A 24381-nucleotide genomic window follows, 5' to 3' on the forward strand; every position below is an offset into this window, starting at 1 on the left:
AGAGGTATTTTCCAACCTTAATGATTCTATGATTCTATGATCAGTATTTTGAAAAAAGTTATGCTTTTAAGGGCTCGGGAAACCTTCCCCTCCAACTCTCTGTATCATCAGAAATGTGTTAAGAAATGTCAAATGTGTTTGCAAAGGGTCTTCTCACAGCTTGTGTCACGGTGCCCTCTAGTGGTAGACATCACGAGTGAAAGTGAAAACGCCTTCAGTGGGTCTTCCATTAAAATAGTAACTCACGAGTACTATTTTTTTCTCTTTGGCCTTTCAGATAGTCTTTTAGTATCCAGGACCTCTATCCCAGGTATCAAGAAATTACAACCACTGATTCCAAAGACATTCAGGAACAACACAAGGAAATTACTTTATAAGGGTTGTCCTGCAGGAGCCACTGACTGTGGTCACTGGAAGAGAAGGTATTGAAAGGGAATGACAGAAGGAACTGGGCATTTGGTTTCAGTCCTGCCTTTCTCTCCCGGAGAAAGAGCTCTTGTAAAGGACCAGGGAAAGAAATGTGGAAAGCTGAATTTTCTCCAGCTGGGTTTCTTGGTCAATGGGCCTTTGGAAAACAGTCTCGGTCTTCTTGACCAAGGGACCTTTAGAAGTCAATCTTGAGTGATATTTTAACCAAGAGTTGCTTGGCATTTAAAGGACAACTGTTTCCTGCATTCTGAAAATCATGTGCTGATTCAGCTTGCCTTGCAGTTTGTCATGTCACATGCATGTATGTTACAATGGTGGGCTTCAACCTGGCATTCCTCAAATTAGAGTTTTCTGAGATTAAATGCTCATTACTTCTTTTTTTTCCTCAGATAAATTATCTGTGGTTTTCTTCCATGGTAATCATGGACACATATGTGATGTTCAATTGTGAATATGATGCAGATGACCTGTTCTTCACTACTCTTGAGTTAGAAGTTTAGAAGTGCTCTTTGGTTCTTCCTGATGAAATTGAATTAATTGCTTCTTTCAGTCCTAGTAATTGTGTGGTTTCCTTTCAGAAGGAAAAACATTACCAGTTTTGGAAGCAAAACAAAATGAAAAGCTGAGACCAAAGCTGTCCCAAAGCCAGCCTCACTAATAAGACTCCGATACCATGCCCAAACTTGCTTTCTTTTCAGTGTGGCTGTCCCAAGAGCTGAAGGAGTCTCTGTGGGATGGCAGAAATTAATATTAAAAATTGAAATGACTGTATCACCTTTCTTTTATAAAATATGCTTCTTTCCTGACTATCAGCCTGATTTTCTCCCAGTTACTCATCCCTAGGAAACTAGGATTTGCACTGTCTGGGTGCAAGTATATTTTTTAGTCTGTGTAATATGCAGCATGCTTCTGAGAAGGTCTGTACAACCAGCAGTATCCACAGCCCCTGGCTGCCAGGATGCTCAGCCCTCATGCTGAGAAAAGGCACAGAAGTGAAGATCAGTGATAGGTACTGAACTGTCATCCACATAAAAAGACCAACATGTTTCACTGCGAAATGAGAGAAGGGAAGAGGATGTGAGCTTAGGCATGGATATTTTAGTTGTAGCAAAGATGCATGGCTGCATGATGCCTGAGAACTCCCACTCCTGTTAACAGCATCTAATACCAAACCTTTTACAGCAAAGTTTAAATTCAGGTGTCTTCTGCTTTACACAGCTATTCTAGAGGTGGAATGCAAAGAGAAATGTAGAATGCATCCAGCCCTTTCTTGCCATGTGAAGCGACTGCAGAACTTTTCTGTGGTTTTATCCCCTCTCACATGGTTAACTTTGTTGGAAAATGCAATGCAGCTCACACTGGAGAAATTGGCAGGATCGCAAACTGTAAACCATTTAACATTTGCTTGTTTTATAAAAGTAGGTTTGAGAGAGAAAAGATGTGGTTTGTCCATAGTCATGTGGTTGAATCACTAGCAAAATGATAGCTGGCAGACGATCCTCTGGACCAGGTGTCTGTGAAACTTCTCCAGATTTTTCACAGACAGTGCAACCATCCTTCCCGGAGGGATGACGGAACTAACTCTGGGCTGACTGCCATGTATTACTAAAACCTTGCTCTGTTACTTGCTTTAAGCAAGTGGTGGGTCTTTTTCTTTTTTTTTCTGTGGTTTTTGTTGTTGTTGTTGTTGTTGTTGTTGTTCTTGCAAGATCTGTTTGCTGTTTGGTTGCTATTAGTATATGGCACGACTACAGGGATGCTGTTCACCACTGCAGTGAGGAAATACATCCAGCCAAAGCTCAGTTAGAGCTGAAGCTGGCCAGTACTCTGAGGGACAATAAAAAGGGCTTTTTTATATACGTTAATGGCAAAAGGCAGGCCAGGAGTAACATTGGCCTGTTCCTTGGGGAGCACGGCCACGCCACAAACAGGGACATAGACAAGGCAGAGATGTTTAATGCTTTCTTCACCTTGGTCTTCAACACCGATGGTGGGCTCCGGGACCCCCAGAGCCCTAGAGAACCTAGGGCTAGAGAACCATGACTGTGGCAATGATAAACTCCCAGTCAACCCTAAACTTGTGCAGGACTTGCTGCTCCAGCTAGATCCCTGTAAGTCGATGGAGTCTGATGGGATTCATCCAAGGATACTTAAAGAGCTGGCTGATGTCATAGCAAGACCTCTCTCAATGATTTTTCAATGCTCTTGGGAATCTGGAGAGGTCCCAGTTGACTGGAAGCTGGCAAACATTGTCTCAATCTTCAAGAAGGGCATCAAGGATGACCCCAATAACTACAGGCCCATCAGTCTCCCTTCTGTGCCTGGCAAAATTGTGGAGAATATTATTCTGGGAGTTACTGAAAAACACCTGAAAGACAACGCACTCATTGGTCCCAGCCAGCACGGGTTCACGAGGGGAAAGTCCTGCCTAACAAACTTGATTTCCTTCTATCGCAAGGTTAACCACCTAGCTGACCAAGAGAAGCCAGTCGACATAATCTTTTTGAATTTCAGTAAAGCTTTCGATACTGCCTCTCACAGTATCCTTCTGGACAAAGTGTCCAGCGTACTGCTGGATAAACACATAATACAATGGGTGAGCAACTGGTTGATGGGTCAGGCTCAAAGGGTTATAGTAAATGGGGTTACATCGGGCTGGTGCCCAGTCACTTAGTGGGGTTCATCAGGGATCCATCTTGGGGCTGGTACTCTTTATAAAATCTCTTTGTAAATGACTTGTATGCAGGCCTGGAGGGAATACTCATTAAGTCTGCTGACGACACAAAATTGGGAGGAGCTGTTGACACTCTCGAGGGCAGGGAGGCCCTGCAGAGGGATCTGGACAGACAGGAGAGCTGGGCAATCACCAACCGTATGAAGTTTAACAAGGGCAATTGCCGGATTTTGCACCTGGGGCACGGCATCCTTGGATGTACATACACACTGGGGAACAAGAGGCTGGAAGGCAGCTCTGCAGGGAGGGACCTGGGGTTCTGGTCGATGGCAAGTTGAACATGAGCCAACAGTGTGCCTTGGTAGCCAAGAGGGCCAACCGAGTCCTGGGGTGCATCAAGCCCTGCATTGCAGCCGGTCAAGGGAGGTGATTGTCCTGCTCTGCTCTGCGCTGGTGTGGCCTCACCGTGAGTGCTGTGTGCAGTTTTGGGCACCACAGTATATTAAGGATACAAAGCTACTAGAGAGTGTCCAGGGAAGGGCTACAAAGTTGGTGAAGAGGAGGTTTGCAAAAGCCTTGCAAAGATCATTTCAACTAACACAAGACCAAGTTTGGCAAATTGTTCAATCATGCTCTGATTGTCAGCATGTTTTGCCTACACCTCCAATTGGATTGAATCCACGAGGATTATCCTCACTTGAAATTTGGCAGGCAGATGTTACTCACATACCAGAATTTGGTAGATTCAAATATGTCCATGTGTCAATTGATACCTTTTCCTCATGCCTTTATGCCTTAGTACACACAGGCAAAAAATCTACAGATATGTGTCAGCATTTTGTTATGGCTTTTGCAACCATAAACATCCAAAAACTGTGAAAACAGATAATAGCCCAGGCTACATAGCACACAAAACACAGATGTTTTTTCAACAATGGGGAATAAAACGTGTCAAGGAATCCTCACTCACCCACAGGACAGGCAATTATTGAACAAACACATAGTACTCTTAAAATAAGGTTAGAAAAACAAAAAAGGGGGAGCCAAGAGTTATCCCCACAAGAGCGAGTAGCAAAAGCCTGTTATGTTTTGAATTTTTTAAATCGATGGACGGAGGATGGACCTCCTATACAATGCCATTTTAACTCACAAACCCACCCTGAAATCAATAATAAAGCTTTAGTGATGGTAAAGAATTTACAGACAAATCAATGGGAAGGACCTTTCCCTCTAATAACATGGGGGAGAGGATACGCTTGTGTTTCCACAGGTTCCGGCCCAAGATGGGTACCCGCACGGTGGATCAAGCCATCTGTGTCACAACCACCATTATCACCTACATGATGACGACTGTGTCAGCAGTATGGACACCACCTCAACCTAAACCAAACATTTGGGTGACCTTAGCAAACAGAACAGGACAAGGTACACTGTGTTTGTCAACTGCTTCTCCAGAAAAACCTTTTACAACTTGTTTGGTGGGTCAACCCACAGAGGCGAATCAATGGCCCATCCCACAAGCTCGACAGAGTGCGATATCTTTTAATCAGACCATGGTTGATAGCTGGGATGGTTAGGCCTCACACCTGCCAGTTAGCGGGCTTGAACCACAGGAATTAGATCTGTTAGGTGCTGTATAAATGGATTATTGCTTGTATTTTAATTATATGGGGGAAAAAAAAAAACAGTCAATGATCCAATGGCTAAATGCAACAATAGGAGCTTTTAGAAACACTAGCTTATGGTGTAATTATACTAGTGGAAATGTATCAAGATCTTACAATCACACACTCAAATTACCTCCAGGATTATTTTTAGTTTGTGGAGACAGTGCATGGCCTGGAATTCCGTCATATGCAAAAGGAGGACCCTGTAGCATAGGTAGATTGAGTTTATTAACGCCTAATACATACATGATCATTACTCATAAATTGAAGAAAGCAAGACACCAAAAAACGAGCCACATGTGCCTATACTTTGAATTATAAAGATGATACGGAATTTTGGAATCCTAGTTAAATTATAGCAGCATCTGTGTTAGCACCTGGAGTTGCTGCAGCTCAGGCACTGGCTACTTGAAACACACTTGGCTGTTGGCTGGCAAAACAAACTAATGTAACCTCCCTAGCTTTGAGTGGACTATTGCTATATGTTGATTCAATTAGACACAGGACGCTTCAAAATAGAGCAGCTATAGATTTTTTACTGTTAGCACAAGGTCACGGTTGTCAAGATTTTGACCAACTCTGTTGTATGAACTTATCTGACCATTCAGAATCTATTCACAAGAGTATTGATTTTTAACATGATCAAATACAGAAACTACGACAAAGTGATGGATTTAATATCTCTGAAAGTCTTTTTGCAGGAGTGTCAGGATGGCTACGTGGCCTGTTACAAATGGGATCAGGATGCTTAATTATTTTTGTTTCTCTTTTGATTTGTGTACCGTGTTTGTTAAGATGTGTACAAAGTTTGATAAATTGAGCTTTAAAACAAGATTTTTTTGTAAATACAGAAGGGGGGCATGTGGATATCTCTGGAGCAAGTTTAGCTACTTCAGCAAATGAAGAACAACCCTGGGAAAAAGACACAATTATGCTTGTTGGAAGGAAGCCCTGGGAGGGAGAGATAAAGCAGTAAAACACAAGCAGGAATGCATAGAATGGTGTAGTTTTGTACCCAGGTGTCTGTTAGCAATTAAACCCTGACCTTGTAGATAAAGAAGTTACTTATGTGTATGCTATTTCTGTATAACAATGGAAAGGTACTGAAGCTCAACTATAGGCTGTTGCATCACGCAGCTAAGAGGGTATAAAAGCTTGCTTAGCTTTAATAAAGTTGTCTTCGATTCACCATAGTCGGAGTCCATGCCTTTTAAATCGCCACAATTATGCAATCTAAACCTCCCCCGACACAACTTGAGGCCATTTCCTCTCGCCCTATCGCTAGTGACCTGGGAGAAGAGACCAACCCCCACCTCGCCACAACCTCCTTTCAGGTAGCTGTAGAGAGCGATAAGGTCTCCCCTCAGCCTCCTCTTCTCCCGGCTAAAGAACCCCGGCTCCCTCAGCCGCTCCCCGTAAGACCGGCTCTCCAGAGACCCTTCACCAGCTTCGTTGACCTTCTTTGGACTCGCTCAATGTCTCTCTTGTAGTGAGTGCAATAAAACGCATTCACAGTGTTACTGCTGGGCGAGTAACAGGTGCGACGGGGAGGAGGTGACTACAGAGCCTCCCTGATTTGCAGCGCCGAAGCCTGCGGCGGGGGAAGCCGCCGGGGCCGGGTGCCGGGGCTGGCTCGCTCCTGGGTCCCCCGGGGCGGGGCGGGGCGGGGCTGGGCTGCCGGGAGGGACGGTCGGGACCGGACCGGACCGGACCGGCCGTGGGACGCTGCTGCGTGTCCCTAGGCTGGCGGGGAAGTTTCCTCGCCCCTCCCCCCGCTTCCAGTGGCTTGGATGTGAGTAACCATCCCTCTCGCCGCCTTCCAGCTCCTCCCGGTACCGCCGCTGGACGCCTTCACAGGTTTGAGGTGAGTTTTGGCGGGCGGTAAGCGGCGCGTGCGCGAAGCAGGCTGCCATCCTCGCGGGGCGGCGGCAGCCCCGGCGGGAGCGCGCGGGGCTGGGCGGTTCGGTCGCCGCCCCCCGCCGCCGCCGAGCCCCTGCCCCGGCCCCTGCCCCGGCCCCGGCCCCGGCCCGGAGGCTCAGCCCCGGCGGGGTTTGGCCGCCGCCCGCGGTGGCGGTTAGTGGCTCCCGGGCGCGGCGGCGGCGGCGGCGGCGGCGCAGCATCGAGCGCAGAGGCAGCTGCCGGCTGTTCCCGGTTGGTGCCGGCGGGTCGCCGAGTCTTTCCCTGCTTTCCCTTAAGTGGGATGATCCCCAAGGTGTGCATTCATTTGCTTTGTGAAGCTTGTATGATGCCAGAAGTCAGGAGGGACGAGTAGCGCCGAATAGAGCTGGTCGCCAGAAGCGTAAGAAGTTTGTAAAGTTGGAAAAGTTTTCTGTAAGGTCGCGGAGGACTAGTGAATCCAGCAGATACAGTCGGTGGCTCAGGAGACCTCTGGGTGTGGTATGGGAAGGTACGGAGGGCACAGCGAAGGATTTGCTCTCGGTTTGCCCTAGTCTTAGAAGCTTTTCTTCCTCTCCCCCCCCCCCCCCCCTTCATTTTTTCCCTTTTATATGCTAGATTGGGTTTGTGACATAAAGGTGACCTTTCTATGATCAATATAGCGACACAATAGCCTGGTTCCTCACAGTATGAAATCCTGTAGCTACACCGGGTATGAGCAATGGCGTGTTACGGACTCTGATGGGTATTAAAGCAGAGAGAAAGAAGGTTGTTACCGAAAAATGTGCTTTCTTGCAGGTGTAGCACATCTCTCACTTATTTATAAACACTTTTATAACTAGAAATTTCTCTCTGACTTGCTGTGCTGGCCCTTGATTTCTGCATGTTTTTAGGCATATTTTATCTGAGCTTCTCAGAGCCATCCTCAAGTATCTGACGGCACTGTATTATCGGGTAAATTCATTATTTGTTGCTGATGGCTTCTTATTTCTTTATTTTACACATAAGAACTTGGTCTGTATTCATGCTTGGTAACTGCAGAGTCGTATCAGGAGTTGTTTTAGCACAGTGTTTAAAATTAAGGGCAGGCTACTGGTTGTGTGCGTGTGTGTTGTGCACACAAGTTTGCTGGGAAGTTGCTTGTTAACTAGATATTTTTTTCCCCCTCCCTCTAATTAATTTATTTATTCATCAGTTCTCCTTTTTTAAGCTGTGTGATAATATTGGAAATGCTTTACAGATGAGTGTGTCTCCTATTTTTTTGCATGTTGTGAAAATCTTTTAGAATTCGGGCCTTGCTTGTGGTCTTGACAGAAGATGCTCTCAAGAAGTATCAGCGAGTTTTGCAGACATTGGCAAAAAAACCCTCAGGTTTAGGTGATGTGTGTTTCAGGGGTATTTTATGCAAAATAATATTTCCTCTTAAGGATGACACCAGCTTCAGTTCCAGACAGGTCTACAATTCAATTGCATGGTGCTGATATTAACTGATTGAGGGAACAGGGAATAGGTCAAAAGTTGTTCACTAGGGAAAGCAGCAACACAACCTTATCTTTGCTCCTTTCCCACCTTGGAAGCATATTTGTATGTAGCAGGTGCAGTATGCCCCAAAAGTTACCCAATCCATGCAGATTTACCTCTCCCGGTACCCCAGCTAGTCCTGGGCATTCAGTACGTCACGCTTCTGGTGGATTAATGCCTCTCTAACGTCCATCGTGCAACCTTTTTCCCCACCTTGACTGGAACACTTTTTCGTGTGTTGTGTAATGAGACCTGCCAAAACTCACCGGCTGTCCCCAGAACTACATTCTTCTCGCATGACAAAGCTACCATTAATGTTGGCACCCCAGAGACATGATATCACTGGAAGATGATCTGTTATTAAGTCACACGTCTCTCCTTATCTTTCTTCAGGTGATGCAGATTTTCCCTTCCAAAATGACTTTCCGAGGTCTGATTTTGTGTCTGGCTTGTGCTGGGCTTGGAGGGGCAAACGGTAAGCTGAATTTCCTGAAATCTGCCTGAAAATTGTTGGGGAATTGGTTTCTGATTCCTGAGGTTTCAACAGTCAAAGTAAGAGGCAAAAATAGGTGAAATACAGATCGCTGTATTTCAAATACAGTGCCATTTGACATACGTTAGATAGCTGAGGCATAGACATGGAGCTGGCAGATGTGACACAAGACCTTCTGGAGCAGCAGCTGGAGATGGTAGGGACATGCAGCATCCTGTATCTACAATGACACTGGACGCTGTTGTTCGCCTGAGCTCACAACTTCCCATAGTGGATCCTCCCCTCAGGAACAAATCTCACTTTTTCTTTCCCTCCCTTTCAAATGCGCTGCAAACTCTGAAGCTACCTAGTCCAGAAATTCTCATTAGCCCATTTGGCTGCTCAGTTCTCTGAGAATGGTTTGGTGTGCATTTCCCTTGTGCATTCAGTCTTCCTCTAGCTTTTAGGAGACAAACATTGAGTCTTTGTTGAGAATGGGAAGCCATGTGATTTAATAAAACTGAAGTGGAAAGTCTGCAGGATGGGTACAGAAATAGGCTATGTCTCTCTTCTTTTAAACAGTTTAGAAGAAAGCCAGGCCCTCAGCCAGTGTAAACCAGCATAACTTCATTAATATCTAGGAGAACGCAGAAGGACATTTTGGTTTGGGGAAAACCACAGAAACAATACGTAATTGATAGAATTCTTGTGTCTGTGGGTAATCCAGGCCTTAGAATCAACATTAGGCTTCTGAATATGTGTGATATCTACCCGTTTCACTATTTCATGTCGTTGCAGTGATTCCACAGGCTGAACACAGAAACGTGACAGAGGGAGACAATGTGACTCTCAGCTGTGTCCTGACAGAACCTAAGGATGTTCTGCAAGTGACGTGGCAAAAGGACTCCGAAAAATTACACAATAATATAGCTACGTACAGTAAAACCGGATTAAAGATTCATGAGCCCTATCAAGACCGAATGAATTTCACAAGTCTGGTACTCAATGAGACAAGCATCGTTCTTCGGAACATTAGAATGGATGATTCAGGGTGTTACACATGTCTCTTCAATGCTTTCCCTTCTGGCTCCTCCTCGGGACATACCTGCCTGAGTGTCTTTGGTGAGGTTCTCTGCAGGGATATGTCTCTAGTGGAAAAAGAGGTGTTTTCTCACCCACAGCAGTTCCTGGAGCAGACTTAGGAATTGCAGTGGTAGGAGCATCCCTCAGTGGAACATGGTGTAGAAACAGAGCATTACTGCTGTGAACAAGACTCTGTGGGGTCATATTCTAGCCTGTTGTGGTGGTTTTGACTCTGGGCTGTCCTTGCCTTTTGTTCTGTGAGTATCAGCTAAAAAGCAAGGAGTGGGATCTTTAAGTCCCCAAGCAGTCCCAGCTGGAACTTGGGCAAACCAACACTGCTTGTAGTGGTTTCCTCTTGGTACAACCCCAGTGCCGTGAGCTGCTGTGCCAAACCCTACCATTGATAGGGAATTAGCAGATAGGACCAAAAAATGGTTTTACTTTAACAGATGATTTTAAAAGCTGGGACTTCAGGTTAAGTGAAACCTTTGGGTTATATAACTTCAGTGTAAGGGAAGGAGTGTTGAATCATGGGGGTGACCTGACCCAATGAACTCTTCTTGCATTCCTGCACTGTGGGGCTCAGTGCGAATCCAGTAAGGTTTGCTCTCATTGGTAATGGTTAAACTGCTATTACTGGTGATGATCAAGTGCTCATTGTGATGATGGATTCTCATTTGTGTTTTGGAAGGTCTCAATGCATCTGTCCGTTACAACATTTCCGAAGGTCATCTGATAGCCACCTGTAATGCTGTTGGCCTCCCAGAGCCCACCATCACCTGGAAGAACTTGTTCAATTCTACTCCTACACAGGAGACGGTCAGGCACGCCAATGGGATAGTGTCCATCACCAGTACACTGGAGATATACAACACTCAGAGCATCAGTGGGCAGGACTTGATCTGCACAGTAAGCAACACACATGAAAAAATGGAATTGCCTGTGAAAATGAAAGGAGGTAGGTGAACAATACAAACTACTTGGTAGCATTCTCTTGGCCTCCATCTTTTGCAATAGCATGTCTGGATAGGAATCTGCTGGGAAGAGGAGAGAGTGAAACGTGTACATGCCAAGTAAGAAGGAAGGAAATCCCACTTTGCGTTCACTGCTGTCTTTGAGACAAGAACGTATTGGGGTCTTCTCCAAGAGGGGGAAAAATCTAGTCAGCTAGGGAGCTATGGAGTTTAGAGGCATCACGTGTTTTGTAGCAAGTTGAACTTCAGTTTTCACGCATGGTTTCTTTGACAGTCCAAAGATAGATATCAGTTGACAAATATTTATATCTTTCATATTTATATCTAGATGAAGTAAAAACTCTGTAGGTTGCTTAATGAACATTGAAGTGGAAGTTTTGAAATTAATAGCAAACTATCTCTGAACAGCAATTAACCAAATGTTTCAGTTAAACTTACTACATGCTTTGGTACAGTTAACCTGTGTATTATGTTTTAGTTTCTCTTTGCTGAGACACATCCATTACAGTAATTGTCAGGGAGGAATATTTTTTCGGACAGACAGGAAGGTGATCAGTTGAAGATACTTACATCGCTTTTACAGGGAAACCTTACATATGTCAGTGTAACATCTGAATACCTTGTAGCGCTAATTTATTTCTTCCAACATTCTGTTCTGCTGGAAAGACTTTCACCCCAGTTCTACAAAGAAGAAATAGACACATTAAAAGCTGAAGTACCATTCTCAGTTCACACAGGAATGTTGACTTAGGTGATTTAAAATTAATGTCTCCAATTCCAGAACCTTAAAAGGAAGACCACTTGGAAATTCAGAAGGCAGAAAAACTAGCTTGGGGTGGTGGGTTAACTCCCAAATTACGTCCTCAAGAAGTGATTTTTATAGGAACAATAGTAAAGAGTAAGATCTGACTTTTAATATCTTCTCTCTAAAAGTTCAAAAGCAAATTAGTTCTTAATTCTGAGTGACACTAATTGAAAAAGCATAATAAATCTTTTTGTCCTGTCCCAAATGCAATGTTCTTTTGTTTTGACCTTTTTAAAAAGGAAATGTGTATCTTGGAAAGCAGGAAACAAAGACTGTTATTCCTTGCCAGGAGAATGAAAGATCAGCTAATAGCTTGTTGTTTAAACCATCTTATACTTTAGAGAAAGAAAAATTCAAATGAATAGTTCAAGGTAGCTTTTTTTAAAAGACATGATAGTTTTGGCTTACTTAAATAAATTTTAATTCAGAACGTTTTCCAGCTAACATCAGTGAGTATTGAAATGAGCCTTTGTATTATCATTTTGATTAATGGCAAATGAAGTGGTTATTGTCTAACCAGGAAGGGACATCTATGCACAAATGTTGGGTAGAGCTACTTGCAGGTGTCAAAACATAGCCTGTTGTCTTTTCTGAAAGTTAATTTAGCCTTTGCAACAGTGCTAAGTGTTTAACAGTAAAAGGAATAACTTTTATTTTACAAACAAAAACTCAAAGCCTGGGTGAACGAAAAACTCTTTGGAAAGTGTCAAGACTTGTATAAAGTTCTGCTTACATATGCAGGCCAACTACCATAGCAGGTATGGAATGATAGTTTTCTCTGCTGTGGATGAACATGAGCACATCTTTTCTTCACAAAGCGTTTTCTGTGGGCAAGTAGGTTTGTCTTTGAAGATATACACGTTCACTCTCTCTTTTGAGCAATTGCTGCCTTCATGTAGCTTAGTAATAACTTACAATCTCAGTGAGGAACCATTGTCGTTAATCAAACATCCTTTTGGCTTTTTTTGGTCTTTTTCCTATATAAACTAGCTTAGTTTGTCTTTTTTGTTCTGTTTTCACAGAAGAGGGATCCTTATTTTTTTGGGTGATGATTTCTGTGGGGATTTTAATTGTCGTCATAGTTCTGATTCTGATCATGCTGCGCTGGAGGAAGAGGATATGCAGGAGGGGTTGAATGGGTGAGTCAATGGTGCATGGAAACCAACAGTTTTCATAGAGCCTATAATAAGGTCTGGTCATCTACAGACAAGAATGAGACTTCGTTGAGATATCGTCAGTGGTATGAGGCTTTCATATTGGACAAGTAAACTTTATAATAATGTGTATATAGTTATTAGAGGTTGCCTCAGTTGCATGTAATCTTAAGAGCTCTTTTTCCACTGCTACTGCTGAGGGATAATACAAGACTACAAATTGTGTGGGGAGAATCCAAGCAGAGCAGGACATGCTGCTCGTGGTTTGCTTCCAGGCAGAAGTAATTCACTGGTCTTTCACATTTTCATGGAAGGCCACAAAAGTGTCGAGTGTAAGTAAGCGTAAGCTCAGAGAATTTTTGGCAAATGGGGTATGTTGGAGAGAAATCTGCCCACCCAGACTGACATGACCTCAAGGGAAGGGCTTTCTTCTGGTCACAGCACCTTCTTTGTAATTTTAAGACAAACAGTGTAACATGATGGAGAAGTGTGCTCAAACTTGGCGTATGAGTCTGCTTCCTAATCATGAATTAAGGAGAAATTGCAGTCAGTGGAACATCCTCGTATGTGTGATGACCGGATCACACATCGCTCAACTTTGTAGTCTTAGTTACTAATAACAGAATGAAAGGAAAAAATTAGAGGCATGGGGAGGCCTTAGGCTTCAGAAATCACAGAAATTTGATGCTCGTTGGTAGCTTCACTCTTGCTTAGGTAGATCAAAATGCTGTGTCTGGCTTTGAATTCTCCTGATATGTTTAGAAATGCCAGCACAGTTTAACTCAGTTCCTGGCTATTTAGATACTTGCTTCCTGATGATAACGTCATACAAAGTAAAGACATGTTTCCAGTAATATCAGACCTGTCTATTATGAACTTAGACCTACAGCATCTACTCTTAAGAGGGGTTGATCTAGTAAATCTGCTACTGCCAGAGACACAAAAGTCTGCCCTGAGAAAAAAGGTAAATTAATGTTTCTTATAACCCAAATATAACTTCTTAATTGTAAAACATATGTGAGCTTTCCATTGATCCTATAAACAATTCAAAAGAGAAAACATCTGTTGAATTTTCAGACCAACCTGGAAGCAAAGGGCAGGGAGTTGGTTCTTAACTATTTTTTTTTAAGGATCAGAAGAAAAAGGTGAAATGCTCAAAAGAAAGATGTATATTTATTCTAGAACAACCATTCCAAACATGGATGAGCTTGTGCTAAGCAGACCTTGAAGGAGAGACCTTGAGGCAGAGGTGACCTGGCAGTGGTCTGGGATCACCGGCTAGAGCAGATGAGAGAGTGACCAGGCAAAGAGAGTGCTAAAAAGTGCAGGTGCTGCCTTGCAGACTTTCAAAGCCCTTCCGTTGCATGCCTCAGGACAACCACACTGGGATGCTGTGACTGCACTGGTACCTGAAGTGGGAGCAGGGTCAGTGTAATTTTGACCAGCTGTGATCCTACTCCTTCATACAGTAACCAGCTTAGAGAAATGTGTAGTCCATCTTTCTAATGTACATCTGTTTCCCTGAAGGCCTCATTAATTATTTTGTTGTAAAACTCCAATACTGATGCAGTTTCATCACTCTGTCACCATCTGATTTTTTTTTTTTTCCTGGATGCTCTTTCCTGCCTGTTGCTAAAAGTTACTTACAATTTTTCTTGTATATGATTCCACTGTCACTTTCCCCTCCAAATCCTTAAAATGTCAAGAATACCTGCAGAGCTACGGTAATTTTTAACACTACATTTAGAGTGCATTACCACTCCACAAATACTACACTGTATTACAGAGGAAATCCCCTACACTTCCTTAGCTCCTCTCTGAGCAGCGCACTGTGGACTCTAGTCTGTTTCTCCAGTGACTTGTTTTTTTCCCCAATCACTTCTGAAGTCTGATTATGCTCTTTAAAGCATTGGTTGCAGTCTATTCGCCTAAAAGAGAATAACATTCTCGCAGAATGCCCTTTTCTCATTTTATCCTCTATTATCTTCAGATTGTGTTGGAATGAGGAGCAGCACTTACGCACCTATTTCCGGACGTGCTTTTGTAGCAGCACAATAGAGAGCTAATAGCGCTGGCTGGAGGATACCAATGTCTGAGGCCGTTGTCTGGGGCCTCAATACTTCTTTTCATTCGGCGCTAGATAACAAGCAAAGCCTTTCTAGTCTTGTCAAGATGCCTGGTTTTTAAAGTAAAGCAACAGCTTTTTATGAGGATGGCTGGGGAACTTTCTCTGTCAAAGTTTCTTCTCTTCTGCTGTTGAGAGTATGGTTGGTTTTTTATTTGCTTTTGGTTTTCTTGTTTCCCTTGTCTCCATGGTAGATGCTTTGGAATCAGGGAAAGAGCTGGGGCTCAAGAGTAGCGTCCCATCCCTCAGGCATTTGCCTTGTGTACCAGTTACACAGCATACATACGTTTTTGTTCCCCCTGAAAACAACCCAAGTGAAGTGTCTTCACAATGTTTGGCAAAAAGTCACTTGTTAGGAAACAAACTGAGCAGCCTTTGTGGTGAGAGCTGATGCAAAAGCTTTGGAAAACTCACATCATCATCCTCTGCTAAGCAAAGAAGCAAACCTAGCTGTCCCTATCACTTAATTTAAGTGTGATGAGCAGGCTGCAATGAATCACCAGACATAACTTTGCCCATGCTGGAGGTTTCTCAGTGTTACACTGGTGAAAAATGACAGCATTTCCTACCTGTTTCAACTAATAGAGCTTAACTGTAGACCACACCAACATAAAGCAGTCCAGTTAACAAGCCAAGTGCCTGGACTGAAGCAAAAGAAATCTTATTAGTCTGAATAAATTCCTGTGACTTACCTGTGGCATACATGTCTCAACCTGAATGTTTTCCACAGTGTCAGTTGTTTATTTCAAAGCTTGCAGGATACTTTTATTTCAGCCTAGTCAGTTAAAAAGCTTTATAGTCAGTTTTCAGGACCTAGCAGTCTGCAGGGGATAAAATTCCATGCAAAGAGTTTTTTGGAGGCTTATGGTGGTCTGTGAGGAAGGGCTATTTCACAAATGGATATAAAGGCCAGCATGTTGGTTTGAGGTTTGTTGGTTTGTTTGGGGGGTTTGTTTGGATTTTTTTTATTATTTTTAAGCATTGGTATGTTGATCTCTCTTGGGTAGCTTATGCATATTTTTGGTATGTGGAAAGCCTTAGAAATGGTGAAATAGTATATTTGTATTGAAAAAGCTATAACAGCAGGGCAAAAAATTCTCAGAGCTTGTTATTGAATAGGCATGACACAACCTAAGAAAGCTGAGCAGATTAGGTGAACCTGGAAGAAGAAAACTTGGAGAGTCACAGAAGAAGAGACTAGGTCAGATCAAAAAAATCTGTTCTGCAGAAAGTGCCAACATAGCAATGGGTTTTTCCTGTTTGGAAATTGAAACGTTCAGGTTTTCCTTCAAGCAGAAATTTTACGGAACTTAGATTAAGCAGCATTTAACATCTTTTGTTTCAAGATGTTTGTGTTTCTAACTAACTGTATTTCAAAGAGATGTTGAGCCTCAGTGTATCACAAATGTTACACAAGTGCTACAAAACAGGTTGCAAATACCTCTTTGTTACCAGCTAGAGGTCACTTAATGCCCTGAATAGGAATTTAAGATGCCCTGATTATTATTTTTTTGACGTTTGGAAGTTGCTACAAATAATACAGATTCAGGTCTCTTAAGCTGCAAATAGCAACTTGGCTGATCAGCTATAATACATAGGTAACAGAAACCTAAATTTTGGTGGCCGAAGATGTCCTGAAAGGTTGAGAAGTATGGAGGCCTTGTGCAGGAGATCCCTTTACAAAAACTTGCACACACTTTCCATTACTTTGTTTAAAGACAGGAATTATTTCTGGAAGAGCCATTATAGCAGTATCCTCTAGTGTTTATTCAGTTTGCCGAAGGCTGTGTTTCTAAGCTTTGGCTTAAAAATTATGGCAATTCTTTTTTTATCAGTATGACTTGGTTTGCTTCTTCAGTTGATTTACTTTGACATACAACTGTTTTTCTTAATAGTGAGAGACTAGGTAGTTGAAAACAACATAGTAGCAGCTCAGTTTTAGGACAGAATAATTTTTCCTGAAGTGACAGCAAAATACCAGCCTTTCAGCTGATAAACTCAGGACATAACTCCTGCTTTCATGAGGCAGATGGGTATAATGCACCCGGCTCACAGGGGAACAGGTCTCTGGCCATCATGTCCCAGCTGGGGAAGCTCATTTTAGAATCATCTTGGTTTCCCCTCAAGTGTGGCTTTGTCTTGAGTAGGAGATTATATTTGTCCTATTCTGAATTCCCTAAAGTAACAAAAATAGGCAGTGGTATAAGTGAAAGTTGTTTTGTTTACAGCAATCTCATTCCTTTACCCTTAACACTACACCAGAGCAAAACCACCAAAAAACCACAGCATTAAAAAACATTGTAGCCAGACAGACCTAAACAGAGTTAATGAGGGGAGAACGGAAAAAAACAAACAAACAAAACAAACGAAACCCAACCCATACATAAATGTCAGCAGAGGCTGGCCATCAGCTTTCCCACACACAGAAATATTTCACAACCCAAGTGAAGAAGTTTTTTGGCTTTAATCACACACTGCTTCCAGACAACTCCTGTTCCCTAGTAAGTAATTTTCTGTTCATAGAAATGTGCCTGGCAGTACCCTCCAGTCTGCATCATATACATAGAGAGCATGGGTGCTTTTTCCAAGCTTTCCACGATTTAGTGCTACCTGTTTTCATTGTGAAGGACAGGGACAGCTGGTGCTTTTTTTCCCCCAGCATGTTTTGCTGGGGAAAGCACGCTCCTCATCCTGCTTTTCATTTCGCAGCAGAGCTGGGAGAAGGAGTGGCAGAGGAGGAAGGAGGGGAAGGTGCGTAGATGAATCCAGGTCTCCTGGGGCATGGCTGGGCTTTTCGTCTGGAAGGGTGAAATAAGTCCTGTTTGCCACTGATAGGATGAAGGTAGCAGCACAGGAAACATCTCAGAGCTTGTCCTGCCCATCTAAAGGAGAGGTATCAAAGTATAGGCTACTGAAAGCCACGCCCTTTCTTTGCGAACAGGGAGGCCTTTGCTATGTGTGATTAACACAGTTCCTATCCTGTGCATCATATCTGTGTTTGTGTTTCATTATGAAGTAATCTTCTAGTCCTTCATGCTCCTTTTCATTCCAACAACGGGGCTTTGTATACAAACAGAAAACAAATTGACTGGCAGCTGACAGGGAATAAAAATAGCACTCTTCTGATATACAGATAGTTGCCTCAATGTTGCAATTTCTCACTCAGTTTCTTGGAAAGAACGATTTATGTGCTCAATTCCAAAATGTTTTTCCTTTGCAAAATACTTTGGCTGTATGCAGGGTTATTAGATAAGGAGATGGAAACCTTTTTCTTACTCTCCTACATGAAAAGTAAAAATGCTATATATCTTACTATTTTTTTCAAAGCCACGTAAAGTTGATGTCATAAATTGGGTCTCAAACATCAGAATGACATTCTGAAATATGAAACGATTTATATATTCAATAAATAACTTTCCTGGTCAGTAATACACAAATAAGATCAGTTTGCTTTCCTAGTTCATGAATCTGTTTAGGGATGTGTGTATTCCTTATGTCATTGTCATATTCTGGATTCTGCAGTGTGCATGGTTTCCAGAATTTAAAAAACTGTTTCATTTAGTATTAGGTACGTAGTAAGTTGCTTGGGTTTTTTTATTCACATAATCATCTTTCCAGATCAATTTTTTTAAAAATCTGAAATATTTTTTGAACAGATATTGATGGTCTTAGAAAAGTTATTACACTGTTCTTTGTTTTCATTAAACTGATTCATTTGGTATTGTATTAGTAGGAAATGGAGAATGCCTTTTTTATGTTTTTGCTTTTTCTTTTTTCTTAGTAAATCATTCTTATATGCAAATAGATTAATATTCTGAAAATTTGTCATGCCATATTCTGTGTCTCTTGTTTGGAAATGTCTTTTTTTCTTTTTTTCCTGCTGTTCAAATATGCAGTAAGGGTTTGCACTCAGCTGCCAATGTCTACGTTCAAAAAGGGACGTTACAATTGTCCAGTTACTTTCAAGGTACCTTATTAAATTCTGAGGAGGTGCAAGCAAGGGAGTCTCAAGCCATGCTTACAAGGAGGCAGGGAGCAAGGTTACAGGGCAGGCTGTGTTGCAGGAGTCCAGGTGGCTGCTCTCAGCTGAAGGGCCGGCTGATGGTGCTGTGCCACGACGTGCCTGCTTCTCCAGCATCTACCTGAAAGCAGGAATGGCTTTTAAGGTGATCCTTCCAAATTTGCAGCATACATATTACACTAGGATTTGCAAATCTCATCCTGATGTGTGTGTAGACCTCCTCTAGGTGTCTGAGGAGGGCTGGCTGCCGCTTAAGGCCACTAGAAAGCTAAGGGCAGTATAACCAGCGAGCTGGCTGAAGGCATGCCACCGTGTGTCCCCAGGGAGTCTCCAAATACCGGTAGGGCAAAGGCTAGGAGTTTTTTTAACCACGTTTACTTAATACAAATTTTTGTTGTTGTGGTTGTACTTTAATAACTGCAGGTTTTCATTCAGTAATCATAAGCTGAAATTCACATGTAAATTGTGTCATGTAAACTACTCAGGTTTTAGAACAGCTTTTCCAGGAGCGTACTTCCCTCTATGCTGCTAATGTCCCTTGGCAGCTACAGCCGAGCAGGATCACTTGGCTTCCTCCCAAGGCAAAACTGTAAACCAGCACCTGCCCTTCTGCTGGTAGTAAATGGCTTTGAATGTTGGTGAGCTGGGTAGTTTATCCCTGCCCGAGGAGAAATGCTGCTCCATAGTGTATAGCATGCTGTGTTCATAACTGTTGCTTTCAGGCTTTCTCATAACTATGCTCCCAAAGGAATTTCTGTTGCTTAAGGAGAAAAGGAGAGGGAATTTCCCACCGCCACCACCAGTTTGAAGACTCTTCTTTCTTGGAGCGTAACAAAATAATGAGGGGGCTGAACATCCCTCAGAGTATCCCTTTTGAGAAGTCTGGGGGCCATGTTGTCAGTGTAGGGCAAGCGGGATGGAGTGAACATTGATCTCAGATGATTTGTTCTATTTTTGTTGTTATTTTTTTCTATATATAATAAATAGAAGATATTTACCTCCATATAAAATAATATATTATTATATATTTAATATATGTATTTTTGTATATTTCTAGAAAATATAATTTTATCTTTTATATAATTTAACTATAAAATTTATATATACAATAATATATAAGCTATAACAAATAATAACTTATTAATAAATCTATTATTACATTCTAACAGCCACAGTGGTGCCACCTGTGGCTCTGCAGGCATCTCCTGCGGTGCTCGGGGCAAGCGGTGCTGGCTCAGGTATTCTGGGTTTAGGGACAGATCCTTCTATATAACGACCCTTTGTGTGGCAGGCGTGTATCTGTGCTGTTACAGACAAGGTAGCGTCTTAAATTTAAAGTATCATCTGTGGTAAATAAAGGAAGCGAGGGGGAGCGGAGGCTGAAGCCTGTTCCGTTGCGTTTTAGGAAGGTGTGTGACTGGTGGTACAGCAGGGAAGGTCCTACAGTTGATCACCAAAGGGCAGTTCTGTGACAGTTTCTCCCCACTTTCCCCACTGTGCATTTCTACCTGCCCTTGCCCCAGTGGCAACCACACTGCTCAGCAAGACCTGAGGCAGCAACCCAATGGCCGTGATTCATCCTTTCCTTTTTTTTCTTTGTTTTCTAGGATCCTAGAGAATTTCCATTCACCTACCAGATTGTTACAGCTCAGCAGCCTGAAGTCAACATCACAAGCAGTGACCTGACTGGCTAGAAAGAAACAGCAATAAAAGGGAAATACATCACATACATACACTACCCTATCTAGACACTGAGTTGATCGCTGAAAAGTCTAGTGCAATGTTTGTTATCTAGACTAAATGCTTAATCATAAAAAGTAGGACCAGAGGGACCACTTAGCCTTCTCCTTTGCTGCCAGCCAAAATCTACTTTGCTTGTGCCACTCTTGGTACAGCTAGTGTGCAAAATATATTCGCATTCTTCCAGCTGAGTTTTGAAAACATCCATAGATGGAGCCTCTGCAAGCTCTCTGAGGGTCCTCTTCCAGTGCTTAATTGCTCTCACAGTAAAGAGGGGTTTAATTTTTCCCAACATCTGTCTGCAATTTCACTTGCAGCAACTCTCCGTTCATCACCCTCTTCCTGGTGTTTCGTTTTCCTTCTGTCCAGCTGATCCGACTCCTTTTCCTCAGTGAATGTGTGAATGTGCCAATGACTTTATTGCTTAACTCTCTCTGGAGGGACCTGCTGGACTTAAAACCACAGGACTCAAAGCACACCAAATCTGCCAAAAATTATGTAGGATGTTACACCCTGAGCTAACCATCATGTGTCACTTCTCTGAACATAATGGTATCAGTGGGGAATTTTGCAGAGGCAGAATTTACTGCTTTGTCATGGTTTTGCTACCAAAACCTGCACTACCATTACGAGCTGGGACCTAACCCTGCTCCTGTCCCAGGTAGGATCGGAGCCCCTCTCCCCTCTGCCACCCCTGGCTGCTCCTTGCTGCCTGCTCAAGCCTGCTGATGTGGCCATTTCCAGGCTTAACGCCCCAGTTGCCTGTCGCCCCCGCTTGCTGCGTGGCAGCAGGCTGCCTGTGAGAGCAGAGTGCTCTGGGCATTGCCTTGCAACTCGTAATATTTGTGAGGGGTGAGAGCTTTGGTGTGCCCTCTGCCTCCTGGCACCTTGCCAGGACTCTGTGCCCACTTCATGGGGTGAAGGTTGCTAAAAACAAACGTACTTCTGGCCTTACTGATTTCGTGGCCCATTTTACTGACAGACTAGACAGACAGGAGGACTGCAGGCCATCCTCTGGTGATTTTTGTTCATCTGATGGCTGCTAATGTTTAAGGTGTTTCTCAGTCTTCCTTCTGTCTGTGTCATTGTATTAGGATCACTACCGGTATCCTCTTGTCTTTTGGGTTCAACTGCCATTTGTTTGTGCATCTGAAATATTCCATCTTACTCAGCGTGTAGCTTTACTTAATTGTGCTTTTTATGTCATGTGTTTACCAAGAGTGCAAACTGTCAGTCTAAAAAAATCAGCAGCGAAGATATAACAGATAAAAGGGTTAAGACTAAATGTTTAGAACCAATACTTTGTTGGTTCCAGAACGGCAGCCTCTCACAAGTCTGTCGAAAAGGTGTATGTGTATGTCTGCATGTATTATGGAGGATTGCTGTATTGCTGCTACTGTTGTAGGTGCAATATGAATTATTTATTTTTTAATTTAAAAAAATATTTTTTTCTAACTAGAAAAAAACCTGATCCAGCCAAAACACCAACTCGTCCATTTTTTTTTTTTCCTACTTGTTTGGGATACCAGAAATGCTTCATTGCAGCTTGGGCTTTTTTTTCAGTTTTGATTTATACTTTGCTTCCTTTCTGTACAGAAAGTGGGACTTCAGGGGGTTTTTAAGGTGTGGTGGTTTTTTTTCTGCCAAAAAAGTTTGAGCAAAACAACTTTTGACATGTAAATTTACAGAAGTATTTTTGACCACAGCAGCTGTGTTTTACATCAGACTTGAAAGTACTTCAGTCAAAAAGCTGTAGTTTGCATTTTTAAAAGGTACTCTGTGTATCATGTTCACTGCTTATTCTTTATCTGAAGTTACATGCTCTACTGATGTACTGACTGTCCTGTTTTCTGTATTTACCTTTGCTGAAAAGAAGACAAATAAAGCAACTTTGAATAGAAGGCTGCATAATTCCTTTCATTTTTAGCACACTGCCAGTGAGCTTTCGTAAATCAGTGAGAGAAGCATCATGCATGAGCTCTAAGTGCATGAGTAATTCCTTTAGGAAAAGCAGTAGTGACCTGGTGTATTCTTTAAGACACATGATCTTTTGAAGTGAATTGTGAAACAACAATAATTTTTGTTTGTCATGGCATCGACTTGCACTTTTCTTCTTAAAGGATGTGATAGTGAGAAATCTGTATCTAGATAAAAGGACATGGCAATGCTGCCATCTCCCTAAAGGAGCCGAGTGTCATGGGATTATGTCCTAGGTCTTGCAATACCAGTGAAAGGCAGCAGTTTATTGCTTGTCTGAGCTCTAGCGGTTGGCAGAATAGAATAGGTAATGATTTCTAGAGGTTTTGAGATTGCAACATAAACTCCCATTCATTCTTGGATTTTCAGGGAAACAAACAGTTGCTACTGATGGTTTCTGAAGAACTTCCTGCTAGATGCTAGCGTCAGTGCAAGTCTCATTGCTGATGTACCTTATCCTGAGTGATGGGAGCTAGTAGTTTCTTCTCCTGGGAGTTTGGTGCTCTGAGATCAGCCTGGTCACCTCCCCATGCACAAAGGGAAGGTAGTGAGCCAGCAGCACCGCTGCCCTGGGCATGGTGTGGGGCAAGCTGTGGTTCTCCCATGCAGAAGAGCAAAAGGGCTGCTTGCTGTGGCCCAGGAGCCCCTGGCAGAGCTGGGTCAAGTGTTGTTTGGCCCACCAGTCACAGGGTGAGTTGTGCTGGCAGAGTAGGGCAGGAACCAAACGAGGGCTGGGGCAGTTCAGGCTGGGGCTGAGGTATGGTAGCAGCATTGAATGACCTTAGAGAATGTTGATTGGTCACCCTTAACTTCACAAAAGGTGAGCAAATGAAGAATCGCAGGTTTCTTCAAGGAGATTTAAAGGTTGCTGTAAAAAGTTGCTTTTTTTGGCTGACAACCTGCTCCTCAGGACCTGTCAAGATGTTTGCTTTTGTTTTCGAGTCACAATGAATTGCTTAGTTCCTACAGCTATGTCCTCTCTTTGTTCTGTTTTTGTCCCTGGCATGCTCAAGGTTGCTGTTATTCTTAGTCTTGAATTGTGCTGGCATACGGGGCAGGAATGTGAAGTGTCTACAAGAGATAACAACTTCCATCGGTGGCAATGGTGTTGGAAAGAGAGTCTTCAAAACCCCAGCAGGCAGGGCTGGGTTTTTAGGAAAGAGGGAGTTTGAAAAAAAAAAAAAAAAAAAAAAGAAAAAGAAAAAAATCACTTCTGATGGCAGCATAAGGAAGACTTTTTCTTTTTGCCACCAGCTTTTTCATTGCCTTGCCACATTGACCACCCAGCCTGAAGTCAGGGCAGCTGCTTCAGCTGAATTCAGTGAATGCATGTTTGGGGTTTTTCCTGTATCCTTTCCTCATCCTTTACTGATCTATTAAGTTTGCCTCTGTGCAACCTATTTGCAGTTTCCAGGTCTGAGAAGTAGATTTCATGGATGCTTCTGGGTGACCTTTTCCCTGTCATGTCATCCCATATGCCTGCCTGCTTCACTTCTGTGTCCCCTAGCTGCCGCCCTGCTAACGAAAATGCTGTTTGCTTTGAAAGCGTGGTGGCAGCTGTTCTCAAAGTCTGCTGCATAGCAAGATGTCAAGGAAGGAAGTGCAGGATAACTTTAGAAGCTGAGAGGATGCATGAGGAGGGGAGGGGGGCAGGGTTGCCTGAATGTAATTTTTTCCCCTAAGATGGGCTGAAGTTGGCAGCAGAATCAACACTGGACAAGAATTTGCATGAAGATCACCAGTATTTATTTATCTGTCAGAAATGCTTAAAGAGCTTTCAACTTAAAGTTGAAAGCACTTAAATGGGATTTTCTGAGAACATGTGCAGTGAGCAACATTCACT

General features: G+C 42.9%; 1 protein-coding gene across 6 annotated transcripts in view; it reads left to right on the forward strand.

Moving 5' to 3' along the window:
* The first annotated feature begins 6440 nt into the window (after positions 1–6440).
* LOC104050522 (OX-2 membrane glycoprotein) overlaps positions 6441–24381 on the forward strand; it is a 69726-nt gene continuing 51785 nt past the window's right edge. For 2 of the 6 annotated variants that reach the window (XR_010375622.1, XM_064468524.1), the window contains exons 1-5: positions 6720–6982; positions 8581–8662; positions 9458–9781; positions 10434–10700; positions 12544–12660. Coding sequence is in view for 5 of the 6 variants with exons in the window: in XM_064468524.1 (XP_064324594.1) it covers positions 6971–6982; positions 8581–8662; positions 9458–9781; positions 10434–10700; positions 12544–12656 (798 nt within the window). In the remaining variant the exon portion in view is untranslated. Of the gene's footprint in view, positions 6635–6719; positions 6983–7045; positions 7070–8580; positions 8663–9457; positions 9782–10433; positions 10701–12543; positions 12661–20428; positions 22463–24381 lie in introns of those variants that run through there. The other 4 variants (XM_064468534.1, XM_064468509.1, XM_064468541.1 and 1 more) reach the window with 4 other exon arrangements.

The sequence above is a fragment of the Phalacrocorax carbo genome, chromosome 1, assembly GCF_963921805.1.
Source record: "Phalacrocorax carbo chromosome 1, bPhaCar2.1, whole genome shotgun sequence".
NCBI classification, from domain to species: Eukaryota; Metazoa; Chordata; class Aves; order Suliformes; family Phalacrocoracidae; genus Phalacrocorax; species Phalacrocorax carbo.